Genomic DNA, 26,585 nt, shown 5'->3' with positions numbered 1-26,585 from the left:
CACACAGACGCTAGTCTGGGGCCGTTAGTGGCTGTTTTGGTAAGGAACCGGAACCAGGGCGAGTGAGACAGGATTTGGAATTCGATGGATGCGCCTTTCCATCAAAATACAAGCACCAAGCTAATAAAAATGCCGTGAAACTTTGTAATTTAAATATAATTTACAAGAAAAGCCCCAAGCCATTAAGTTAATCAATTTTCTTACACCTCTCATCACCCCAAATTGATAGTGCGCCAGAATTTAAAGTTTTACTTTGGTGAACACTTTTACTTTGGTGAACACTTTTACTTTGGTGAATTTGGTGAATTCCGGATCCGCTCTCTAGACTGGAACCAGAATCCAGACAAAATTCAGAGTGAATAGAATAGTGACGCGAGGCTACACAGATGCAACACTTTATATTTGTGTGGACTTGTGTGGAAAGATGATTTACTGGTAAATGACTCACATTAAACTTTACTTAATTTCATCACTACATTCTTTCTAGCTTCTACTTCCCTAAAATGAGTACCAGTCACAAACAAAAAGGTTTAAATGATGAAAAGACACATTTACTGAAACTACTTTTATTTTTGTGTACACAAAAAACAGTACTAACAGTCAATGTTTCGAAACAAGCTGACAACTACAAGAATTAAGTGGTTATAGCAGTAATGATGATTTACAATCTGTTATCAAAGTATGGCACAAAGAAGGCCAGTGCACGGTCCATATGACGCTTTCTGTGTTTTGGTGTTACCAAGGTAGCAAAATAATTTAACCTTTCTAACCACAAAACTAATATTGCGTAATACTGTTTTTGCATAAAAAAGATTGCTTTATCCATGCATTCACCCCCCTCATGAATTTATGACATTATGCACACATTGATTTCTTCTGTTTCATTAGGTTTACTTATTGTACATAACTGATTACATCAAACACAAGAAGTCAAATCAAATGAGGGAGCAGAAATCTCTAAATGAAACTTGTTTCAGCTTCTTTGCTACTGTCTGATAAATTCATCGCTGATTATAACAGTGCATGTGATGAGAAAGTGGTATAACGTAGCTCATTCACGCTTAAAATGTTACATCTATGAATAAGCACAGAAATAAAGGCTGGGCACAGCACAGTTCAAATGCAGTCATTCTGCAGCATATTCTAAATTACATTAAATGGCACTTGAAATCTAATATTTCATACAACAATTCAGTGTTCAAGCAAAGCGTTTTTCAAAGTGCACTTTGACCCTGCTGGCAGATATGACCTATAAAAACGTCTAGTAGTTTTACGCTCAGCTTTGTTTGGTATCTGTAAGAAAACAACATTTAAGAGTAGATTTATTGGTATGACAAGGCTCTATTTTCACAGAATATGTGAAAACGATTAAAGGCAAAACAAATTCAGTAACTGCGATTCTTTTAAAGGCACAACTTCATATTGGACCTTTATGAGTTTTGAGTTGTAATGGCTGGACACCTGAAATGAAGTCTTTCATAAACATGGATAAAAAGGTTTTGTAGTCAGCAGCACCAACAATACTAGTAAGGCCTATAACAACAGCATCAAAAAGCATATCTTGAAATGATAATAGGCTGAATTATATTTATATGCCAGCATTAGTTAGTGTAAGTAGTTATACAGGGCAAAAATACTGTCAACACATAAATTCAGTACTGTATGAATCATTGTTTCAACTTTCAACCATAAAATCCTGTCACTTTCAGGGCTTTAGATGGCTGATGAAAGTGTGGCTCACTATGGCGCTAGAAGACAACTGTGAAGCTCGAACTCAACATGTTTCCTCATTCAAACATTTCTACATTAACATTTACAAAAAAATGAGAAGGATTTCTTATTTTACAAAAATTAAAGTATCCAAAATATACAGCGTTTTCTCTGATATCCATTCCCATCATACACTGAGAGGAATGTTAGCAGTTCAACACATCTTACACTGTATATATACAAAAATATACTCTGAAGATTTCTCAGATGTAGTGATAATGATGTGCACAGACACCCCTCTGCATACAGTGCATGGGTAGAAAAATAATGAGCCATGACAATGTTTTGTAACATTTAGTTTAGGATTAAATGCAAATGAAACTTAGTAATACTGAACTGATTTAAATGTCTTCACAAGGAGAAGACTTGCTGTGTGTTTTGCTCCTCTCCCCTGCTTTAATGGTGCCCCTGAGAGTAACACATATCTTAAAAACTCAGTTTATGAACTTGATTACCCTGGTCCCAAATCATCCTCTATGCCCTGTCACATAGTCAGTAACTAAAATCTGAAGGCACAATCTAGGCAAACAGAGAATGAGGTGAGGCCACAGTGCTAAAATCAAATTTATCCCACACCTGAGGTTTAAAGGGTGTGTTTTGTTTGTTTAAGCCTGCCACAAAGTGTGCTCTTTGCAGCTTCCAGCAACTGAATGAACCAAACAGCAAGAACTAGCCCTTGAGGCACAGTGTTTTCTAATGATTTATACTCTTTCTGGCATGCTAGACAGTGTGCTATACCTGGACTTTAGGTAGCTTTCCATGGATAAAAGTAAGTACATACAGTACAGCATGCTTGCGAACATGTCCCCCTCCTCTACCCCTCAACCCCCCACCCCACAGAGATTTCCAGTCATAAAGGAGATATTGAAAATTTTCTATCTCTCTCCTGAAAATCCAAAGCCCTATTTGTAATTCTGAGTCCCCTTCTAGCTATCCCCTCCCTGCTCAAGCTTGTGGGTCCCCTTTAGGTGTCAAACCAATGTAGGTTCCATTCTGAGGATCGTCCTTTTCCTTGTCACTGACTGGAGAGTAGGAAGTGTCCTCGTCATTGGAAGTCTGTAGTGGAAGAGTGTGGATATTAAATTAAAAAAAAATTTAAAACTCATTTTAAAAAGTCTGCAGGAACCCTGTCAACATAACATGGGGTGAGTAACTAATATAGAAATTGTCATTTTGTGGATGAAGTATTCCTTCAAATAGACATTTAGTATTACTAACTTATGTTAATGTGTTAAAACCAGACAAGTGTACTTCATAGCACCAGAATTATTTCAGGCAGGGTGAATGTCACCGAACCACATAATGAGAAATGAGATTAAAGATGCATCCAGACAATAAGTCCTGTATATAGTAAGACAGAAGTTTAAATAAAGCAAACACAACATAGAAAACCAAACAAAGCAGCAAAATAACCATAAAGACTTACAGCATAGATAGGCTTGGTAAACACAGTGCGCTTAACTTCATTCTGCACAGAGACACAGTGATAAAGACATGCACAGTGCAATTAGTGTGTGGTTAAGCAACTGAACAAATTACCCAAAAATTAAGCCAAATTACTTATAAAGCAAGGAAAATGTAAGCTGTTAGGATAAAATCCAGTAAGAAGTGATGTCATACCTTCTGTTTGTGGGCCCTGACCAGAAGGATGATCAAGACCAGGAGCATAATGGCTCCAAGTCCCACAATAATGAGCGGGAAGTTGGACACTACAGTGACAATCAGCAGCAGCTTCTGCACTCTCGCCGCAGACGCATCATCAATCACCACACTCTGTGTATTAAAAGACAGAAAAAATAAATTATGGAGAGAAGACTTTGTATATTACTAGTGACTGCTTTAGCACTTTGTTTATAACACATTGTAGCTGTGATGCGTGTTGTTCCCTACACATAGAACGAAGGAGGTTCTTACTGCAACGCTACATTTTCAATTTGGCAATCATCAAAAACAACAGGATTTCTTCAGTATTTCTTACCTCGTTGAGGAACATGACGGGAAAGACAGTGTCATTCAAGCCTCTAGTTTTCCTGTCACGAACACAATGTAAGAGTGTGAGACAGTCATATGCGGTGCAGATACACGGACATCGGTTTTATAGGACAATAAGATAAGGAAATACTCACGGGAATCCAGAGACTCTGCTCATCAAGATGTTTACCTGTGCTCTCTTGTTTGCACGTACAATCACTCCAGTGGTCTGCAAGCAAAAAATAAAATATAGTGATTGTGATGACATAATAAAATCTGTGATACTGTCTGAGGAGTGCAGTGGGGACGCTCTTTTTCTGTACTGCTACTGTACTACTACAAATATGCCACTAGGTGGTGTAGCACGCACATCTTGATGTAGTGTGGCATTCCTTTTAACACAGTTCAATGAAATGCTTTACTCCTACATATTTCCATGGCAACCAGCAAAGATAACTGCAGAGTAAAAAGTGCATTTGAGGCTGATGAACTGCAGCCTGGTGGCTCACCGGGTTAAGGTCCAGGAACGTTTGGTGGTGCTCTCTTTTAGGGGACATTCCTCCAATGGCAGCCGCGAATTTATCTTCTCCCAGGTAAAAATGCGGAAAGGAGGCGACCACCGGGGCACCTATGTGAGGAGACGACAGGATTCAGAGGAGAAACAATAAAGAAAGACAACAATAAGTTGAGCAAAGCTACAGTTATTGATGTACAGTATATCTTCACTGTAAATCTTTACTGTAAATGAATGAGTCAGAGTAAAAGAAGTTCTCTGTTCTCTGATTTATTCGGTGGAGTAAATATCAACTAGGACAAATTGTGTGCTTCCCCATCTCTAACCAAAGTTTATTGAGACTTGAAACAAAATTATGACAACTTGTGTCATCACTTTGAGTTGCCACGTCTCCAAATTATCTTGGGGTGAACTGTCCATTTACAGTACGTAGTTATCAGTCTTTTCTAATTAATACACTATTTTGTGCAGCAATGACCTCTAAAGTCAGATCTGCTCTGTAAAGGAAATCTGCAGCACAAGTATGCTCATGTAGGATCTTGTTCAAAACAATGTATCTGTGTACAGCATCATGATAATATGACATAAAAGCCTGTCATCATTCCTGACACAAAGGTTAAGTAGGTAATCAAAATAGCAGCATAGACAACAACATTCAAATGTCCAAGTTTGATGCAAATGCAAACAGGGGAACATCTGGGAAGATTCCTTGAGAGAAGGTGAGCTGATATGACCGTCTGCCGCAGGACATGCAGAATGAAACTTAGGGTCAATTTTTCGGAAGAATATAAACAATAGGTACACAAATGGACCACAACCAAGAGCTGTATCTGATATACAGATAAAGAATCTTGTTACTCATGCTAAATTCCTTCCTCATATTGTTAACAGGGGACACCCGTTCCTATAATATCGCCTTGGTCCAGATAAGAAAAGCACGGCCGAGTACAACAATCCACCTGTGCAATGTTGGACAAAGTCATTCTGTCTGTGCCTTGGCGACAACAAAATCAGATGGTGGCGCACTTAGTGGTGCTGACGAAGTGGGGCAGAGGTGACAGTTTTCCTGTCCCTGTGTTTGGCAACACACGTTTGACAAAAACACTGGACACCCACAGTCACCTGAGAGGCTGTACCCGTGACAACCCACAAGGTCAATGTAGCGCAACCACACACACACACACACACACACACACACACACACACATTCATATTGGTATACTTATGAGTGCTGCCTAATCACTGTGTGCACTGCTCAAAACCTGACCCCAAACTTCACCCTGAGTACATTCCTTTAAATCCCAGTAGAATGAAACCCCTGTTGCCCGCCAAACTATGTTTGGACCATGACCTCAAAGAGCTTTGATGTTTGTTTTTTAATTGGGCTATCATGTTTGCTTAACATTAATGTGCACGGCAGCTATTAGTTTCCTTTCATCTCAGTACGCTATAAAAATAATTCTTGCAAACACTTACCTGTCACAGCAAATAACATCATGCCTGCTTTTCTGTCTTTGTCAGCAAAATTCATATTGTTTTGCAGAGGCAGTGTGCGCGTACTGTATCAAATCATTTCTGATCATTTTAGTATCAACATGCCGAAACTTGTAACCTGTTTCAAAGAGTTATTCTAACACAAGTGAACATCACGTCTTCTTTTTGTTGTGGTAAAGTTATTGTGTGAGGTAATACATTTAAAAGCAGATCAATTTGATACAGTACAAGCACACCGCTTACTGCAAAACAATATGAATGACTTTGACAAAGAGAGGAAAAACAGACGTAATGTTATCTGCAAGATGATTGTCATAATAAGTAATGAAATGCCTCAAAGGTAATAAAAATGCATAAAAAACAAACATGGGGTATTATTTATAGTTGAGGCGTAAAACATGTTATAACACTGCTATTGTTCTTTCACTGGGAGTGATAGTAGTTAAGAAAAAAATTTGAGCAGGGAACACAGAGGCTACAAGGTAACGCCTGGTCATATTCAAGGCCAGAATCAGGTGACAGGGCTTACCGCCCCCTCAGCTACTGGGTCAGTCACGGTCAGATGGTGCCTGAGGTGTGGAGAGGGCTGGGGAGCTGTGTCACATGGGTCATTTAGAGGTTATTAGTGCTGGTGATAGTAGGAAAACAAAAGAGGGGCTTGACTGATATATAAATGACAACAACAAGTGGAAATCAGAAAAAACAGGCAAAAAAAATCCAAGATCATGGCTTTCAAAGTAAAGGTTTGTCTTTACTAGAAAAGTCAGAGGGTACGTTCAGCAGCTAACTAAGGACAGAGCTGTGGGCGCAGAATGTAGTACCCTGAGGCGGACATGTGAACGTGCAGAGTGTAGGGGAGAAAACACGCTGCACAAGCTGACACTTACCTTTCCGACAGGGACTGACTTTAAGAAGGCCAGTTCCCAGGCACTCTTGTGGGGTGACACAGAAACCCTCATTGGCTGGGTTCTCCTCTTTGCTGGCTAAAACAGAGCGCGGCGGTGTGAAGCGGTATGCTGGGATTCCTTTCACCTCAACATCTTTCTCAAACTCCATGTGGATGGACCTGAAGAGTAAAGCAAGAACATTACAGGACACGATGAAACAAAATCAATTTTCTCTTCCTCTGTGTCTTTCCATTCTATTGCTCAAAGTTTTTATACAGGTTACAGCCTGAATATTAGCATTCTCGCTGAGAACTGTAGAAAAACTGTGTTAGGGAATTTCACAATAAAAACTGTCACTAAACCCTTTCCAAAAGCACAACTGTCAGAAACACTATGCATGCAATAGGAATATAAACAGAATACTATAGTGATTTCTTCACAGAGCAATAAAAACAGCTCTATAGAATCACTGTAATAATATTCCTACATGCATGCCTGGTCCCTTAATTTTAAAACCATTTCCACGTAGGAACACATGCACTTCTGAATGCTCTCTGCTAAGTCTCAATTCAACAAATGCCGTTAGTTCATTAAAAAGTCATGTAACAAAAGTGGTTTGCTGCACAGAATGATAAAATAAATAAGTGCACACTCTGCTGGCTCCTGCTCCACATGTTTGTCAACTGTTCAATTAAGATTTTACCTGCCTATTGGGAGCTTTAACACCTGTTCACAAGCAAACATGACCTGAAACTCAATTCTCCTCTCCTCTTAAAAAATAACAATAAAAAAATGACTTATGACTTTCAATTTCAAGGGAAAAGCTGGAGGATGCTTATTGACTTTCGCATTATGCTGAAACCCTTTTCTTTCATTCTAAACACAAAGAGGAAATAATGCTGTATTGTGGTGTGGACCTTCTTTTGTGCTGGGAGTGGAGGAATAAATCTTTATCTGTGTTTTAATGTTGGCTGTGTTTTTACAGCTCTGGGGGGGGAATTGCGTTCCTGTGAGCAGTTCATCCTCATTCTATGTATCTGCAGCTCTGTTCTATCTAGGGAATCCCGATGATTCTCAGTGAGAACAAAGGAGTCCATACAGTGTCTGCCAACTAGCCGGGAGGATGCGGCCCTTCGCTTCTCAGCCCACCAATCGTGCAACAATACTGTAAAGACCTTTCCCTTGACCTTTGTGAGAGAAGCCATGCAAAAAGCCTTATGTGTTTCCTCACTAGGACAGGACTGTGAAAGCCTCTGCCTTGTACCGGTGGCCATGAGAGACTGTTACAGTGTGAATTAATTTCAGATAAACTATGCTGACATTTGCTTCTTCTGTATCTGAATCCCCCCAATGTGTGCGGGCCAAAGTTTGATGAAATGTCGTGAGATACTTGTATTGTAAGTGCAAAAACATTTAAAGGGAACGGAGCAAGGAGAGATGGGGGAATGTACTTGTAGTGGTACTTTAGTGAAAAAGTACTAATTGTATAATCAGTAATATCTACCATAATTAAATCTCCACCAGCTGGACCGACCTTCTCATTTTACAGCTAAACAGCACATTAAAATAGGTTAATATGAAAAAATTTGACGTGATAAATAGGCAATGCAGTAACAGAGTCTTGATTTACATTTGATCAGCGCTGCCTACTTTGACAGTTTGACCACAGTTCACAAGCAGTGATTGACTTGATTGACAGCTGTGTTAGGCCCCTACCACACAGAAGGTGTTTTGCAGGTTCCAAAATGAGAGGCGCGCCACACTGCCTTTTTTAAAAAAAACTGAATGCCACTAGTGGAAAAAAAAAACAAAAAACAACAACAAAAAAAAAACCATTTGCTGCGCCTTTTTATTGTTGCCAGGAAACCATAGACTCACCTCCTTATTCTAACCTTCCCGCGTGATCAATCTGCCATTTTTTTTAGATATTTGACAACAATTAGTATCTAGATCTTAAAATGTTAAGGCAGAGGGTACTTGCTCTAGCTCTGGTTGAGGGTGAGAGGCTGTCAGCAAATAGTTTGCTGGGGACAGGGAAACAGATATCTGTGTGGGTACATGAGACCCTAAAAAAGAGGGTGGATCACAGGGAGTACCGCCAGTTGGTCCAGGAGCTTCACCTCTATGATGGCTGTTTGCAGGCATATTTAAGGATGACTCGGGGCCAGTTTGACAACCTGCTGTCTGTTGTCGGGCCATATAGCTCAGGGTGTTAAGCAACGGTTACTACCAGTTTCTCCACTGTTGTTTATTAACTGTAAACTTCTTGTTGTGACCACCACAGAAGGCCCATCTCTCAAATAATTGGACAATGGGGAAAAAAGAATAAAGAGATAACGTGGGGCTTTTTTCTGCTTTAAGTTAAAGGTTTTTTCATATCAAGGAGTTCAGAGCGCTCCAGCAAAAAACGCCAGGTGCCTAGACCACAGAAAAGTGAAGCGCGTAGCAAAAAGTTTCATTCTCATTAAAAACAATTACAAAAGGCGCCTCCAGCTGCTAAATCGCTTTCTGTGTGATCAGGGCCTTAGAGACTCCTCAGCTCTGATTGGCTGTTTTCATTTATGTGTAGTAAGGCCATTAGAAAAGCTACAAGGCAATAGAGAAGGCAGAGGAATATGATTTTTTTTTTTCAAAGGTTAGCTGTCTCATCTAGTATACAGACAGTTTCAGCAAATATGAAAAAGTTTTATTTTCTCATAAAAGTACAGCTTTAGGTGTTTCTAATCTGCGTCATGTTTTGTTTTTTACTGATATTTTTTGTTTTTGCATATCCTTGGACCCATGCTGGGTTTAATCTTTGTCTTCTGATTTGGTTTGCTTCTTTTTTTTTGTTTAGTGAATATTTGGAAAAGTGGTTGTTTATGTCAGAATCTATTTAAAATCACATCAAGTCTTAAAATATAAAGGGATCATAGCTAGAGGAAAGATTAACATGTGGCAGAAGGCAACTTGGTATTTGAACAATGACACCTGTTTGCCATTCATCAAAATGTTGAGGTGTCTGTGGTCCAGCTGTCAGTTACTCGACCAAAGGCAGACAACCCTGCCAGGTCACAGACACTTACAGGTGCAGATCAGTCCCAGATGTCATTAACTAAACATGCTTTAACACAAAGTGTTGTCGTGCTACTCTTACAGGAACTTAAGCCTGAAAACACATGAATCAAAGAGTGCATGTGAAGATGAACATGTATAACTTAATGGAACATTTCCTCTTCGCATTATGGTAACAAAAGTACGGGAAACAGGGAGGGATCCTTCCCTTCACTGACAATAGCACAGACAGGCGTGATGAAGCCGCCAGGCAATGAATAAGTAGGTGAGAGTGTAAACATTTGGGAGAGGGGGTTTTGACATGTTTCCAATCAGAGTCAAAGGTACAACCATGCCACTCCAACAGATTCTTTCCACACTCGACAAAAAGGGGTGGATGTCTGCAGCAACGCAGAGGTCTTTTTTGGTCGAGGTTATTTTCTAACTTAGAAGTTCTCATCATCAGCAAGGCACAGTTCAAGGCGTAGTATTTGCAAAATCAGTAATCCCTGGGCACTACTTATCATTTAGTCACAGTGTGAGAGGCTTTAACATCCTGCAAGCAAGATTCTCCAGAAATCTGACTGTTATTTGTGAGTATTAGTAATCAACATGTCTGGCAAACATTTCTGAGAAGTAAGATGAAAAGTTGGCAAGATGCATACAGCCCATTTTATGCGGAAAGCATAATTAAAGTTATTTGTTCCAGCTGGTCAAGAATAGAAACAACTTTTCTTTCCCAATGCTGAGAATACCCAATACTCGTCAACAATCATAAAATGCTTTAAGGAGTTTTTTTCTCAGGGTTTCTTCAATGTCACTCCCACGATTTGCCTTCCCCTTCCTCACTCACCCTTACATTACCCTCCAGGCCAACATTCCTCTCCATGTAGGCCTGTCCATTAAGGGTTTCCTGGAAACTGACATATAAGTCTTTCAGAAAGCACACACAGTATAGGCAGTAAAGCCTTGGTGAGAAAAACAGAAGTCACCTGTTGTGCAGCTTGTAAGTGATCAGGATGTTATGATAACAATCCACGGGATCCCAGGCCTGGGAACATTATTTCCATACTAGATATAAAAGCCTGCGTCCTGCTGTGAAGTGAGTTGAGTCCAGTGTTATGAGGCCAGGTCATGTGCCAGAAATAGACGTGGCTTCATCATGACCACACCATCCGCAGGTAAAATATCAGGGACACTAGGGTCCACTAGGACAAATGGGAGGATGCAAATCCCTGTTACGGTCAGATTACTTTAGTGATGTAATACAACTAAATCTTTGTTCTTGAGTCAGATGAATATCATCCTCATATCTAACTCACAACAAGAGTTCATAGCCATGCTAGCAGATCTCTGAAGCTGTACTCACTCCAAATCATTTAGAGACTCCCAGTCGACTGAAATTCTTCGAGTCAAGCAGGTGTTTTTTTTTTGGTTAGTCAGTGTTTCTGGGGACGTTCAGCCGTCAGCATTCCTTGCCATGCTGCTGTTTACTATATTACGTACTGTCACTCCCTGCTAAACCCCATTCAAACAGGACCAGTGGTGCTAAATGCTAATATCAGAATTCTAACATGCTAACAGTGACGATGCTAACATGCTGATTTAGCAGCACTTGCACTTATACAGCACCCTTCTAGTCATCGGACCACTCAAAGCACTTCTTACACTACCAGTCACATTCACCCATTGATTGCTGAGACTACCATACAGGGTGCCACCTGCCACTCAGTTTTTTGAACAGCCATTGGGAGTAATTTGGGGTTCAGTATCTTGCACAAGGATACTGGACTTGGAGGAGCTGGGGAATGAACCGCTGATCTTCTGATTGCTGAACAACCCATTCTACCTCTGAGCCACAGCTGCCTAACATTTAGCATGTTCACTTTTGCTAGTGAGCGACAAACACAAAGTGCAGCTATGGCTGATGGAGATGTCATTACTTCAAAATTTTGACGTGCTGGTAGTGCTGGAGGAAAGTTCTCAAGATCACAAAAGTCATAAGGATTCATCTTCTGGGCACCATATCTGAAACAAATTTCACGGGAATCCATCGGATGGATTTTAAATATTTCAGTCTGGACCAAAGTGGTGGATCGAGCAAGCTGCCATCCAGAGAGCCATGCTAGCGTGGCTAAAAACAGGTTAATACTGCTGCTGTAATAGTTATGTAACACTGCACTCGTAAAAAATACAATAGCAATGGCCAATGATGTAGTGAAAGTGATTTACATATTTGTGGCCCACATGGGAGCAGTAGGCTGCATACCTGCATAAGTCTGGAGTGAAGATGTAAATACGTTCATTCTTCTCCAGCAGGGGATGGAAAGCACTTCCATCTGATCCATTGATGCTGTTGCTTTGGTTAGACGTCCAGAAGGACAGTTGGCTGCAAAACAACACATCATCACAAACATGACTATTTCATATATAAGAGATCAAGAGAACATTTATGCAATTTAAACAAGTACAATGTTCATACAGAGGGTATTTCTTTGGGCACTGGTGAAATGTGGAAAATGTCTGCTGCCTGAAAAGTGACTAAAAATGTTTTTCGAACTGAGCATGCCTATACAATTTACTTTGCTTTACTATTTTTTTTTTTCTTGGACAAACACAGAACAAAAAAAACATTTTGGTTCTTTTTGGCTTGACATGCTGTTTTCAAAAACCCTACTTTCATTGTCAACACTATTATCATCTCCATCTTAATGACAATAAATTACAATGAAACGTATTATGATCAAACATGATTTATCTGAGAATTGATAAGAGTTCTTTCCCAGGAGTAAGGAGCATAATTAAAGACTCTGTGCTGGGGCGATAAAATGGGATAAGAAAGGTCACTAAAAAGCCAGAGGCATTCTGAGTTTCAGGATGTCCTGTCCTGTGCTCTGGACTGTGGGCAACAACCCAGACAACAGGCAAACAGACAGACAGACAGACAGACAGAGAGAGAGACAGCGGTCCCTTATGACTGGCAAAAAGCAGCACATTTGAGAAACTTTCAAACCCAAAGGTTACCCAATGAAGTTTCATGAGAGTGGATGAAGACAGAGAGAGAGTGTGTCTATGTGAGACTGCAACAGTGCTACCTTTGCCCTTTCCATGTTTCAACGCGGCCATAATCCAAGTAGTTCTGCTCCCCAGTGTGGTAGACAAATTCCCCGTCATTGCTTCCATTTTTCTAAATAGATCAATTTTAAAAAGAAGATTTAAATAAATAAAATGTGCTCATGTCTTAAAAAACACTCAACCTCTTAACATAGAAAACACCTGTTACAGTGATCTTTAGGGTTGACTGGATTTCACGGAGAAATTAAAGAAAAACGAATTAACAGATCTTCCTTTTCTTAAGCCATAAACAAACACCATCTGAGATTCATCAGCTTTAATTATTTGTAGAGCTGTACATGCCTTGTACATGAGGCCAAAGACCTTCTCCACGTCAGGATTGGAGGGAGCGATGCGGGCCAGCAAAGGATCTTCGTAGCCCCACAGCAATTCATCCACCGTGCGAGTAGTGAAGAGACCGCTCCCCAAAGAGTTCATCCAGATGGACACCATGGAGGACTTGAAGAAACTCCCTTTCACCTTGTTCATTACAGCCTGTAGACAGGAAGTGGGAGTGGGGCAGAGTGGAGAGGAGATGTAAAAGAATACAGGATGAGGTGGTGGGCATTGAGGGGGGACTGAGGAACCAAAGTGCAGAGGAAAGCCAAAGAACACATGCTTCACTTTCCCCTACTTGGAGTTCCACTTTCCTCCCCTTGTCTAAGACCTTTACTTCATGACTCACCCAAGCAGGGATGTTGACCGTGGTGATGTTATCCACAGCTGGGTCACCCACAGACTTCTCTCTCAGGAACACAAAGCTTTTGGTGTTGTATGCGGACACCTTCTTGCCATCTTCCACCATGCTCACATTGTCTTTATACCTGTACTCCCTGGGCAAACACAAGAAAACATACTTTTAAATTTTCATTAAGCTCTCTAGAATTGCTCCTGTTACAAATGAGCATCACAGAGGAGTTAAAAACTCAAATTGCATTGCACATGCATTTAGGTTAACATGTCAGTGTCATCACATGAGTGCTTCCTTTTAATACAACATCCGTTTAAGATGAGGTAACCTGAACGGTTACACAGAGTGGCACAAGCAGATTATTTAAATATGCACTGTGACCATTTTTGGTGACTCAGCAGTGAACCTTGATATTTATTTAAGGGTTTCAGTGTGTGCATTAATAGTTGTTCAAAATGACTAATCTACTCAACGTTTCTTATCAGGATATCACATGACATACCAGACAGGATGTGAAGAAACATAGTCAAATCGTGGCGGTAATTTTACAAACAGCCAACCTTCCTGGGTTGTTTTTTCATGCTTTTGAATATGTAATTAAAATAAGAGTGACTAAGTACACCACAAGAGGAAGCAGAGAAGTAGAAGCTGATGTCCCTTTTTCAGTTTACACACATGCACATTTCAACAGCAACTCTGCCTTGCAGAACCTATGTTTCTGGTATGTGGTTTGGCTGGTGCAGTCTAAATGTTGAGACAAGAGCAATTACAGTGCAAGAACCCACAGAGTCGATAAACTCAACACACAGAAACAGCAACAGTCTGCTTTATAGAGATTTTACATGAATGGTTGGTGGTGATGACGCGTTACAAAAATAACACGTTACAGTAATATATTACGTTTCAGCAGTAACAGAGTAATATAACACCTTACCATCATGATTTCGGGTAATATCATCACATTTACAATACCTCGTAACACATAACCACCAGAAAAAACATCCCTGATGGTTGTTGTGTGTTGTCATGTCATTTTACACTACAGCATAGGCCTAGAAAGGTGTACATGTGACCGGCACATTTGGGACTGTGCCTTATCGTGTTCAGTGAGTTTCCATTAATACACCAGCAACATCTAAAATGTATGTATTCTACTTTTGCATTCTAATGCTACCTGAATATAAGGATAAGGAGCTGACCTCTGGTTTGTTTTTTCCTCATCCCAATGCTCGGCACATCTGGGTGATGTTAGTATATGTTGGATGTGTTTCCACTCACATCCTCTACAACTGCAGAGCAACACCAGCACACCGTCTGTTCTTATGCATAACTCTCTCCAGTGCTGCTGTAGCTGATCGGCACACAGTCCCCCAGCTCCGGTGTATTAATTTGCACTCCTCATAGTGACTTAACCACATGCCATTCCGTTTGTTCTGCTAACCTCAATATTTGTTTATTGTGTTTTATACTATGGCCTATAAATAATTATCAACATCTTGACATCATGCCTGACCCTCCCTGTGTCCAAAGCTATTCATTTATTTTAAAAGGTCTAGGCTATTTAATTGTTTTATATCATCACTTGAACATTAATATAAGCAGGGGATTTTAATACAAAGTGGTAACCACAGTATGTGAATTAGAGCTGTGCAATATGATGATATATATTGTGTGATGAGAGAAAAATGTCTATTGTTTCATATTTTGCTCTATCGTTTATATTGTTTTGATGCAAATTACACTTTTTACGGCAATATTGGAGTCTGTCAATCTTTTGCACGGATTACATTGGATCTTTTTATTCATTGGATTAAAATGTGCTATATTGTGATATGTTTCATTATCAGGATATGAAATGACCTATATCGTGATATGAGATTTTGGTCGCCCAGCCCTAATGTGAATGCATGATGGGTCAGACCTGTGCAGCACTGGATTTGAAATGAACTGTAATAAACTGGAGCCTCTGTGCTTTGACTACCTGCTGTGAAACAACATGACCCTCATCAATTTAAAATGCCTGTTCTTCTACAGTCATTTTGGTGACATTAACACAAAATTATTGTAATTATTAACTAAATACTCTACACAGAGAGTAATATTGTATAGTAACCAATTACTTTAAATAAAGGTAAATTGTAATATGGAATTTATTACATTTTGAGAGCAATTTTCCCAACACTGGTGGTCTCTGTAACACACTTCAATTTGGTCTCAAAAGTAGAAAGAACACATCCTATTTTTCTACACTGGATGTTTTTAAGGATTTTATTTAAAGATTTTTAATTGCTTTTACATTCAACACAGTAAGGATGAATATAGTGCCAGAGTACCTGGTGGACCTATATGCAGGTCTACAAGCAGAAACCACCTCCTACACATATAACAACAAATATTTGACAACATGACTTTTTGGCAGCCCATGCGTACATACACTGTGTGTACAGTGGTGTGCTGTTTTATCCTACCTGTATGTGTAGGGTCCGACCTGATTGACCACTGGTTTGGCCCCTTCCCCGAGGAAGGCATCCACATTGGTCACATTGAAGAAGAAAAACTCCATGTAGACAGGAGGGGGAGGGGTTTTCCATGACTCAAACACACGGCTGCCCTCGACCAAAACAATCTCCTGTTGTGACAAAAAGTGCATATCTCAGTGAAGACATAAACATAGTTCATTCAGACACATGGAAATGGTTGTGTTTTGTTTCTAATAAATGCAGAAACACTGATTCACATAAAACATGCTACTGCTTTATATACGATTTTTAAGAAGAGGTGTGTTTTCTTTCAATGTGGCTTTGAACTGGTAATGTATTTGCTGGAAAAAGTACAAAAAGTTTCGCAACAGCGAACATGTGTTTTGAATCTTTCCACAATCTGTCTGTAGTAAAAACAACCCAGAGAACAAAAACATCCTTGGGGGGGGGGGGGGGGGTCGTGGAGCAGAGCTGCTGTCTGAGCGTCAGACAACAGCTTTGGCTGCACACATGAATGGTATTGGGGAGACCCTTCCACAGCTCCATTGTCAGCTGTTGCCAATGACAACGGGCACTCAGGGAGAGCCGCTGACATATCATGTGATGCAGAGAGCTGGATGCCCACTTGTTGCGCAGGACTGTGACCTTAATGATCTGAGCTACATTCCTCAGGACTCAGCCTTATGTTGCGTTGGAAGTGCAGGACAGGCACAAACCTTTACTTTCCTGTTTCATTAACACAGTATGATAGAAAATTCTCACAGCAGATGTCATTGCCTCTGGACAAGGATAACCTGATTCACTGCAGGAATCTTTTTAGGAATTGCAAAACACAGGGAGTAAGGGGAGAAGGAAGGGGGCGAGAGGATTAGTATTTCTTCTGACAACACATCAAGAGGAAATCTCGCTTTGGCCTAATTGTGTCAGCTTTGTATTAAAGTTAAAAGCAGGACTTCAGTATGAAATAAGCCCAAAAGAGCTGAACACATCAACAAGCCTCATTATTTCACAGGCGCACAGGCCCCCTCCTCCTCCTTTGGGGTCCCTTGTTCAGAGACAAAAGTTTAGCTGAGTAGCCAAGGACAATAAAGCTGTCACCTTAGATTGAGGAAGGGAAAGCATGGTCTTTCTTTATCGTCTTTTCATCCTTTATGCTTTCATGCTTTATATGGTACCCCTCTCCCAGCATGCTACATGAAATTCCACATAGAAAACAGGAACAGAGAAACCCTGTTATCTCAGCATTTACCGCAGAAACTCCTACACCACTCCCTATTTGAAAACACATGTAGCAGGTGAATACACAAATACACTTAGTGCTAGGGCTTTGATGTCGAGACAGGCAAATACAGACATGCACAACACAGGACACAGCAAGAAGCTATTCATTAAATCCTCCAGTGGTGGTGTACAAGGTTTGCATACTCTAAATGGGTTTGTCTCAGTAGGCGACACCTAACACAGCTCTACCAGCTGAACTGAAGTCCAGCCCCGCTGTTACTGAACTCATCAAAATCATATTAAGGTCCATTCAGTTCGTCATTGACCCAGTGGGCACCAAGTGGCAACACTGAGGTGCTGCAGTGGTAGATCCCTGGTTTGCATGGGTACCAAAGGAAGGCAGTTCGATTACTGTGAAGATCTTAAAGAACATTAATTAAATTAATTCAAAGGTAATCAACAAAAGATGTATTTCTTTAATCCATTGTATCTTGTGAACATCTGTTTGTTGGTCCATGGTGGTCACAGCTGAAATATTTTTACAGCTATTACATGGGGGGTGAACTTTGGTCCAGACACTCATGAAAGTCAGAAGTGATCCTCCCCAGTGCCAGCATGAGGTCAACTGTTTTTTTTTACCTTCTGTGAAATTATTTGACAACCATTGGACAGACTGTTGTAAAATTTGGCACAGATATCCATGATGCACAGGAGATAGCACCACCATCTGGTCAAAATTCTAGTTTGTCCAATACTTCATTTTATGACTACGAACTTGAAAGCTAATGGCATCTCTATCAGCCTCAGCTGTACTTTGTGTTTGGTGCTAATTAGCACATGTTAGCATACTAACACATAAAACAAAGATGGTGAATATGGTGAACATTACACCCGCTGCACGTCAGCATGTTAACATTGTCATTTTAAGCATGTTAGCATGCTGACATTGCCATTTAGCTCAAAGTACTGCTATGCTTCAGTACAGCTTCACAGATTAGACTCTTAGTCTTCTTATTAACTTCAAGTAATTTAAGAAAAATGTTAAGGCCTTGGTGCAGAGCCATATATCTTAACAACCACTGGGTATGACCTTAATGAATTCTGGTAACACTGTCCCTAGAGCCTGTTTACAAATGACTTTGATGACCTTTGTTTTGCAGTCATGTGCTGTGGTCGACCACAAGTCATAGTAATGTCACATGACGCCGACATTTGGTGTGGATATTCATACTTCCAGGGGGCTAAAATAGTTTGACTTTAATGACCCCATGGCCCTTCTGCTAGTGGAACTGTCAAGATATACTACATTTTTATTTCCACTTCTGGTAGTTTCAAATCATCTGTATGTTGTGTGGAGCACATCACCTTTTATAGGTAATACTTTTAAGGTCTGCATAAAATTCTGTATTGTTAAAGCTTAAATTCTTCAGAAAACCAAGCAGACTGCCAGCAAGGGGCTGCTGGCCCCTATGTCTAGTCTAGTCTATGTAAAATTACCAAATTCCTATTCAGGGACAAGTCATTTTTCACCGTCACCTCATCAGGAGTTCATTGCATAGTGACCCCGCTTGACTCACATGGGAGCTGAGGGGCTGCCAACCCAGCCGGTTTCCCAATAAACCAAGCAGTGTGAAAGAGGCTTAGCACACAAAGACAGTCTACTGCTGGGGGGGTATCCGTGGAATGAGATCCTTCACACTGATGCAACTGGGGTAAGGGGGTAATTTGATACTGCTAAAATAAATCATTCTGCCAAGCTAGTAGATAACCATGTGTGTCTGCATGTGAGCTCTATGCCTATGTGTCACACCCACGCATATTTCACTGAGTAAGATTCTTTTACATGCATATATGTCTGCCTGTTCATGTAATTTATACTCTTGAGGGGCAGAAACTTCCTCACCAAATCAACGCTTGGCTGATGTATTCTGTTTCTCTGCCTCTGCATGCATGGCCAAAAGATTTGAGAACATGAGAGGTAGCATTAATGTTTAAGATAAGATAGGATAAAATAAGATATGTATTTATTAGTCTTTTGGGGGGCAATTTGCATTGTAACATCAGCAAAGGGGAAAGTGCAAAACAAGGTACACCAGGAAAAACAAAAAGCAATATAGAATAAAAAAGTAAACAGTAAAAAAAATCAAGATATAACAGACAGATAACATGGCAGAATTCATATTTTTACACGAAGAAAGTGTGTATATCACACAGTTTTGTATTTACTGATACTGCACATGAGTGATGATTGTCAGTTTTGGTTTGTGTGCTCTGCAGAATTGGTTGTAACATCTAACAGCAGCAGGGAGGAAGGACCTGCAGTATCTCTGCTTTCAAATGCTAAAAGTGAAGCAGCCTGTCATTGAGCAGCCACGTGCTGTCAGAAGCCCTTTCTACACTTCCTGTTCAAGGCGGTGTTGCATCATTATTCTGCATAAAAGGTACAATCGCAGCATAGGGGGACAGATTTATCTTGCCCTCAAGCCAGCAGCAGAGGTAGTAACAGCACCAAATAGATGTCTGTGTTAAAAGGACAACCGGCAGGATGGGAAAGGTGTGATGTTTTAACGTATTATGCGTGCAACCCACCAACAGTAGAAGAACGTCAATCGAAAATGTCTGCAATGAGGTCAGGGAGCTTTTTACCCTTTCAAGCAGAGAATGAGATCAACTGCCATACAACAGGAACGGTGAATGACTGTTCATGCCATGTTTTGCTGTTGTTATTGTTTAGAAAGCACTGCATCATGCTATCATCATTACGCCGGTCACGCTTCGTTTGCATGCTGTCTAAAATCCCACACTGAAGCAGCATTGCTGCTGTGGTTTGGTTTTGTATAAAAAAAGCAAAGGCTGCATAATGACTGTGGCCCTATTGCAGGATGTCTGTGAAAAAAGGGCTTGAGTATCCTGCATGGGCTGGGAAGGGGAAGATAACTTAGTTGTCATTCTCCTTTCTCTCACCACCTCCACTTGATCGAGGGGGCATTCCAGGACAGAGCTGACCTTCTTAGTCAGTTTAAGTCTCTTCCTGTCAGCTGTCAAGATGTGCTGACCAGCAGACCACAAAGATAGCTGATGCAAGCTGCAACTTCTGGACTGAAAAATGAAACCACCTTTACAGTAGAAATAAACATGTTTACAGCCTGGTACAAAAACAGTTTGGGTCTGCTTTGAGTGTCAGGCTATCTGCCAATAGCACCCTTGGCTTCTCGATCAGATCCACCTCTCGCTCATCCATAGCTTCACCGTCACACCAGAATATGGTCACCTTTGGCTCCAAAATACCCAGATGACAATGGCCATAACACTGAACTCTATGCTTCAAAACGGCAGTTGACAAACCAGTGGGTGATGTCACAGTAGCTGTGTCCACTACGTTTACAGTCCATGGGCTGATGACATCAGAGTCCTAAAAGGTCCTTGGTAGTGCAGGGAGCAGAAATGTTTCCTGATGGTTTGTGTTATTGTTCAAAGGCGTGCACAGATGCTCTGTTCTTTCAGCATTGGATTGTGTTGTTAATGTGCTAACTGGCTAACTAGCGTCAAGACGGTCTTCCGGTTTCCCTTTTAGAATGACAGACTACCGCCATCTGCTGGTATGCAAGGGTATGTCTTCTTACGCAGGGGCAAAACACACGTGGTTTTTGGCTGTCGGTTTGGTGTCTTCATGAGAAACTTTTTTGGCCGTGACACAGCGACAAGAGGCAAAGCAGCAGGGGGCTCTCGTTGTCGATAATTCTACGATATCAGTTTGGTGTGTCCAGGCCTTTATACAGTGCATTCCAGGCCAGCTTATTTTTCAGGTGAATAAACTTCAACAGTACAACACTGTCTAGTTTGCAATCGAGTCAAAACTTTCCACGCTTAAAACGTGGAAAAAAATACTCTTTGTTGTCTATGAATGTCATTCCAGGGTCATTAATGAGTCCTCTGCAGCAATGGCCAGAAACTGCACGTCATGTTCAGTTTACTCTGGCTCTGTAAGGTCAACGGTTGTCAATCTGGGCTAAAGTCTGCACGTATTATTACTTGGTAAACAGACCCTTACACAAACTCAAGACAAGAACTGGCACCAAGCTAGGTATAGAAAAAGCTCAAGTCTTCAAAATTCCTGCAGCTAAAACCTCTGCGATAATCATTTAAAATTACAAACTGTAACACACTTGAGCCATGTAAATTGGGATACCATGGTCAGGCCTCAAATTTACAACTAATTTTGAGGCATCTGTTGTACTGCCTTCTCAATTAAAACCACCAAGTTCAGGTAAATAAAAACCCAGATTAGCTCACCAACTCCACATGACTCCAACCTCCCCCCGTTCTCTTGACCTCAGTAATTTTATGACCTGGTTACACCCAGGAGCATTCTTGTTTTGTGCTAAAGAGGCAGCAGTTACTGCACTTGGGCTTTCCTGAAAGGTCCATTAAGTATCTTCATAAACCACTGCATGAAGAGGTACTAACTTAGCCTAAACACTTGTAAAGCCCCACCAGAGGCTAAAGACTTTGGTGTAAACAGCATATTTTATCCCTCTAACTGACAAGCCTAAAAGTAAATATTGAACATGCAAATAAAGGTTAAACAAGTCTTAACTGACAGTGATGGGGATTTGTCTTTATTTCATCCATTACTCCAACAGCAGGTAAGTCCATTTTGTCCTTTTTTTCTGTTTTTGGTTGGCCTCAGCTGTATAATAGCATTAATTAATTTACTGACTTAAAGACGTAAGCACACCTATGAGCAAACTAAACTACAAAGACGATAACTCATTTAGATTCAAAACCTCTATAGAAGTGTATGAAAGTCTAAAAATGTCTTTAAATTTCAAGCATTACAGCCAACTCCCATCACTGCACACCTTGTTAATATGTCTCCTCATAACCGTGAGAGTCAATACTACGCCTTTCTGATAAAAGCCATCTGATGCCTGTTATGAAAAAGCAGGTTTGATATGAAAATAAGGATGAAGGTGTGCCATGTGATAACATTGAATGTGGGCCAACGGTACTTTCACGTCTGCACTGTTATCAAAGTAAAGTGAACCTTCTGGGAATGCTTTGAACTTCACTGACTAACAGTCTGAAATATTCTAAATCCAAGAACTCTCCAAACTTAAAGCACTTATTGTTTGCAGGGAACTCAAGGGTCTAAAGCATGTTTACTGGTGCTGAGCAAACGCTTTCACGGATGCAACCAAACAGAACTGCAGCAGATGTTTGTGTTTAATAATTGATAATAAGAGCATTTGTATTTGTGCTCCACTGACTTCTCCAATCTGGGACTGACGATCAAAAATGTAAAATCACTGTAAGCAGCATATTAAACATGTTGAGCTGAAAAAGAGGAGTGTGTGAAGCAGGGTTGGGCGATATGTTAACATTTTCCAACCAGCCACCATCAGCCCAACAACACTGCCGATATATTAGCACGGGGTAGGCCTACGTGACAATTCTGACATATCCATCAGCTTAAAACATCAGTGATGAAATCACATCCTTCCACCCATAGACCATGCAATGTGGTGCAACTGCAAAGTTGAAGCCCACAAATGAGAAAACTTTAAAGGGCCAGTGTGTAATATTTGGCATGGTTTATTGTCAATCTGAATCTGAATCTGAATCTTCTACCCATTATTATGTTTATACAAGTGTATAATCGCTATAAAATAAAATTCGTTTGGTTTTCGTAGCCTTATAATTATGTTTATATATATATATATATATATATAGCAAGGGCCTTGCTTTAGAGAGGTCGCCATCTTGCGCCGCCATGTATGTACGGCAGACCGAGCGGACAATCCAGCCAGCCAGAGAACGCGTTTCGCGTGTATAAATGAACCAATGAAGGCAGCGGGAGGAAGGAAGGAGGAGGAGGAAACAGCAGAGAGTGTTAGTAGTTCGTTGATAGAGAGTAGTGAAAAGTTTTTTTAGTTATAAAGTTTGCGAATGGAGAGAATGAACCCGAACCGTCATCTGCGAGGAAAAGAAGACGCAACTCCACTCCTTGTGATGCACTCTCTGCGGCGCTTTTCCTCCTGATGATCTATCTCCCCAGCAATGGTAGCAGTAGCACCAAATCCCATTCTGTGCATTCAGCCTCTCTTCTCGCCCGCTCAGCATCAAACACATGGAGTTCCTCATCTGTATGCTCCGGCTCAAACAGGTATGGCTCTGGGTCTGTGTCCGCTACAAGAAACTCTTCAAAATCGCGTTCAAAGTCGTCCATTGTAGCTACTATAGTCCGGAGATATCGCTAGGCTAAATAAACAGCTGAGCTCTGTTTACCGGCTACGCTGTCAGTCAGTGTGCGGGCTGGAGATTGGCGGAGCAGAGAGGGGAGGGGGGTCCCCACTTAGTATGGTAAACGAATATGTGTGTAAAGTTATGAAGTGTGTCTGTTACGGTAGAAGAGTCAGAGTTTGGGATGGAGTCTTTTACCCCCTGGAGTGTTACCAGAGTTTCTGGAGTGCTCAAATAAACGGGCCTTTTTTCTGAATGCTCCTCTGGTCTCCTGCTCATGAGGGATTCATTACAATATCGTAACATGGCTTAGATTTCTAAATAAACATTCACCTTGTCACTAGATAGACCTACTCCTGAAAAACTCGCGCGCAAGGCTTTTTGTCCCTACAAGGCCGCCATCATTTACCTGATGGGAGGGGTGAGCGAGTGAGCCCTGCAATTTAGAATTTGGCCACTGATGTCACTGTTTTCAACCCATTTTACACACTGGCCCTTTAAACTCTTATTTTCCGTTATCCTCAGCTTCCAACTTATGAACTCATGAAAACATGAGCACAACTTTAAAAACATATACTGCAAACTAAGGCACAATTCAACATTCACGAAAGACACTGCATGTCATAAACACTGTCTGGGGGACACCGTAAAACTGAGGAACATACTTGGCTAATGCTAGGTGTAATCAATAAAATCTTGCAATCAAAATGTTAGAACTAAAATGAACATTAGCCGAGTTTTATCCATGTTATAGATTCATACAGAGAGAGTGAGAGTGCAGTGGCAGTCTTACAGCAAACACCTTAAACAAATGACGAATTTACAATTGGAGGTAAGACGATATGATTTACTTTCAAGTTAATCAACAGAAAATAAATCAAATTATTTTGATAATTGATTTATTGTTTGAGCCACTTATCGCAACAGTAACAAAAAAATTGCTGGTACCACCTTTTACAATATTAAAAACAATTTTTACTTTTTTATTTTTATAATTGTTATCTCTACAGCACGAGATTTTGATATTGTACTGGTTTATATTTGTAGTCCGTTTGTAGCCCAAATAGTACTGACGAATTATGTTTGAACAGCAAGTAAACAGTCCATATGTAAAGATGGAACGCATTGGCCAAAATGCAATCTCAGAACCCATCAGGATATCATATGCAGTTATCTGTTAAGAGATTAGCCAAAATGATTGAGTCACAGAAAAAGAAGTCTTGGCTAGGATATGTACTGACTACACCGGATCAGCCCCAAATATTGGCCCTTGCCCCCAGAGGCCAATGGGTTCCAAGACTGATATAACTGTAAAATGAATATCTTGCTGTTATGAGCAGTTGATTGGACAAAACAGGGACCCTCGTTATTAACAGTGCAACAAGTTCTTTACATGTCACAATTATTTTACAGGATATTCTTCAGCTCATGCTTCAGCTTTTTCCCATCTCTAACTACGTGGGTATAGGAATCTCTCTGCATCAGGGTTAGTCAGTCAAGCCACTCCAGTGCGTAACGTGCAACCAGGCTGGTTTAATTCAAACTTATTTTTTTATTATGTGCTGATTTGCTCTCAGCAGCTGACTCAGCTTTTTGTGAGGTGTTGAAAATACTAACCAATTACCAAGAACAAGCATTGCTGACCCAGCCTTTACTTCTTCTAAGCTGTGGAATTTCCCTTTAAACCATTACTTCATAATAACTAGTATTGAAGGCAGAAACATACATCACTGGGACATCTGACAGGAAAAGTCTTTCTGGGAAAAGTCTTTAAAAACACATTGCATGCTAATGGAAAGGGAACTCTGAAACTAATCTAACCGTGGGGGAAGAGAAAGTGCTGATTGCACAGTGCAGGCCACCGAACCAATAATAACCCAAACTCCACCACCTCAAGGAGCTTGAGCTGCTTATTAGAGCCGCTCCTTCTGGGAGGCAACACACAACCCATCACTGTCCACTGTAACACATGCAAGTCACAACAACAGACTCCAATGATGAGAGGAACCATAATACATGATAATAACCAGACAAGCAGAACTCATACCAAAGTTTGGTCTGCTGCAGAACTGGGTTTAAAATGTGCACATTTTAGCATATTTTAACCATAATGGTGCAGAATTTTGCACCCGGTTTCTGGTGTGATCCCATCAATCTGTAATCTGATTACTCTTAGCGTTAGAAAGTATGGAGTAAATACAGTCAAACAATGTAATGAACCTTAATCTTCTCTAGTTTGCAAACAGAGGAGGGTTTGTAGGTGGGTTAGGAACACACAGTATAATCCCATCATTGTCACAATGTTTTTTTATCAGACTCTACTTGTACTGTGGGCTACACAGCAGACCATTCAGAGCACAACATGCATGAAATTATGAAACGCTAACGTGCTTTATAAAGTTCTGAGGATGAAAGTGTGTTTTTACCTTTTTGAGGCGGTTGTGCATCACCGTCCGAAACACATGACCCAAGATTAAACCAATCCCAGAGACCAGCAGGACAGCGCAGATGAGCCCAACCACGCAGATCGCACATGATCTTCGTGTCATGTCTGCAGGTGCCGGTTAACACAGCAAGCTGCGCTCAAGACGCTTCCTGAGGGTGAATGAATACGTTAACTTCCGTTACTTTGAGCTGGTTTGTCTACGCAACACATAAAAAAGTTTTCCTGACTGCACAGGCTGTGATAGGAGAGCTCAAATCTTGCCTTGCCCCTTTTTAATGTTGAAGAAACTCGGTTGTCCACTCAAGCCGAAGAGAGAAACCAAGTAACGGTTGGAGATGTTAAGTTTGTCCTCGCGGGTTTCCAAGTTACAAAGAGCTGCGGGGAAGCCTGCTTGGTTAATAATGAAGCGGTTCACTTTGGCAACCACGAGGGGACCTGAATCTGTCCGAAGTGGCGATCCAAATGCGCTTTGAATGAAAAAAAAAGTGCCACGGAGAGAATTTGAAGCGGGCTGTAAAGTGTGTCACTCCCTCTGCGCGAGGAGAGCGCTGATTGGTCGTGGCAGTTTGTGCCCCCGCGAGGGTGGTGAGTGTGCGCGTGAGTGTATGCGACCACCGCCTACAGCAGTGGCGCTTCAAGGACAACCAGTTGAATCATGTGTGAACCCAGAGCTGAAACACTGTTACATTACTGTAATAATACTACAGTATTACTATGCTGT

At 40.8% G+C, this 26,585-nt stretch overlaps 1 protein-coding gene across 3 annotated transcripts; it reads right to left on the bottom strand.

The window, feature by feature from the left end:
- Nucleotides 1-550: 550 nt before the first annotated feature.
- scarb2b (scavenger receptor class B, member 2b) lies at nt 551-26,388 on the bottom strand. Of its 3 annotated transcripts, XM_049604238.1 has the most exons (14): nt 26,126-26,388; nt 25,845-26,013; nt 15,943-16,103; nt 13,469-13,616; nt 13,087-13,278; nt 12,765-12,856; nt 11,939-12,058; nt 6,637-6,815; nt 4,251-4,369; nt 3,897-3,970; nt 3,749-3,800; nt 3,391-3,543; nt 3,197-3,238; nt 551-2,826 (listed from the first exon to the last, which is right to left on the bottom strand). In XM_049604238.1, the coding sequence occupies exons 2-14, from the start codon at nt 25,965-25,967 to the stop codon at nt 2,716-2,718; spliced, it is 1,566 nt and encodes a 521-aa protein (XP_049460195.1). In that variant the 5' UTR covers nt 25,968-26,013; nt 26,126-26,388; the 3' UTR covers nt 551-2,715. The 3 variants fall into 3 exon arrangements, with proteins under 3 accessions (XP_049460195.1, XP_049460196.1, XP_049460198.1); XM_049604239.1 differs by having other exon boundaries at nt 25,845-26,388; XM_049604241.1 differs by lacking the exon at nt 3,197-3,238 and having other exon boundaries at nt 26,126-26,387.
- Nucleotides 26,389-26,585: the final 197 nt, after the last annotated feature.

The sequence above is a fragment of the Epinephelus fuscoguttatus genome, linkage group LG18 (genome assembly GCF_011397635.1).
Source record: "Epinephelus fuscoguttatus linkage group LG18, E.fuscoguttatus.final_Chr_v1".
Taxonomy (NCBI): domain Eukaryota; kingdom Metazoa; phylum Chordata; class Actinopteri; order Perciformes; family Serranidae; genus Epinephelus; species Epinephelus fuscoguttatus.
The sequence above is the reverse complement of the archived record's forward strand: the minus strand, read 5'-3'. Positions and strand labels throughout refer to the sequence as shown.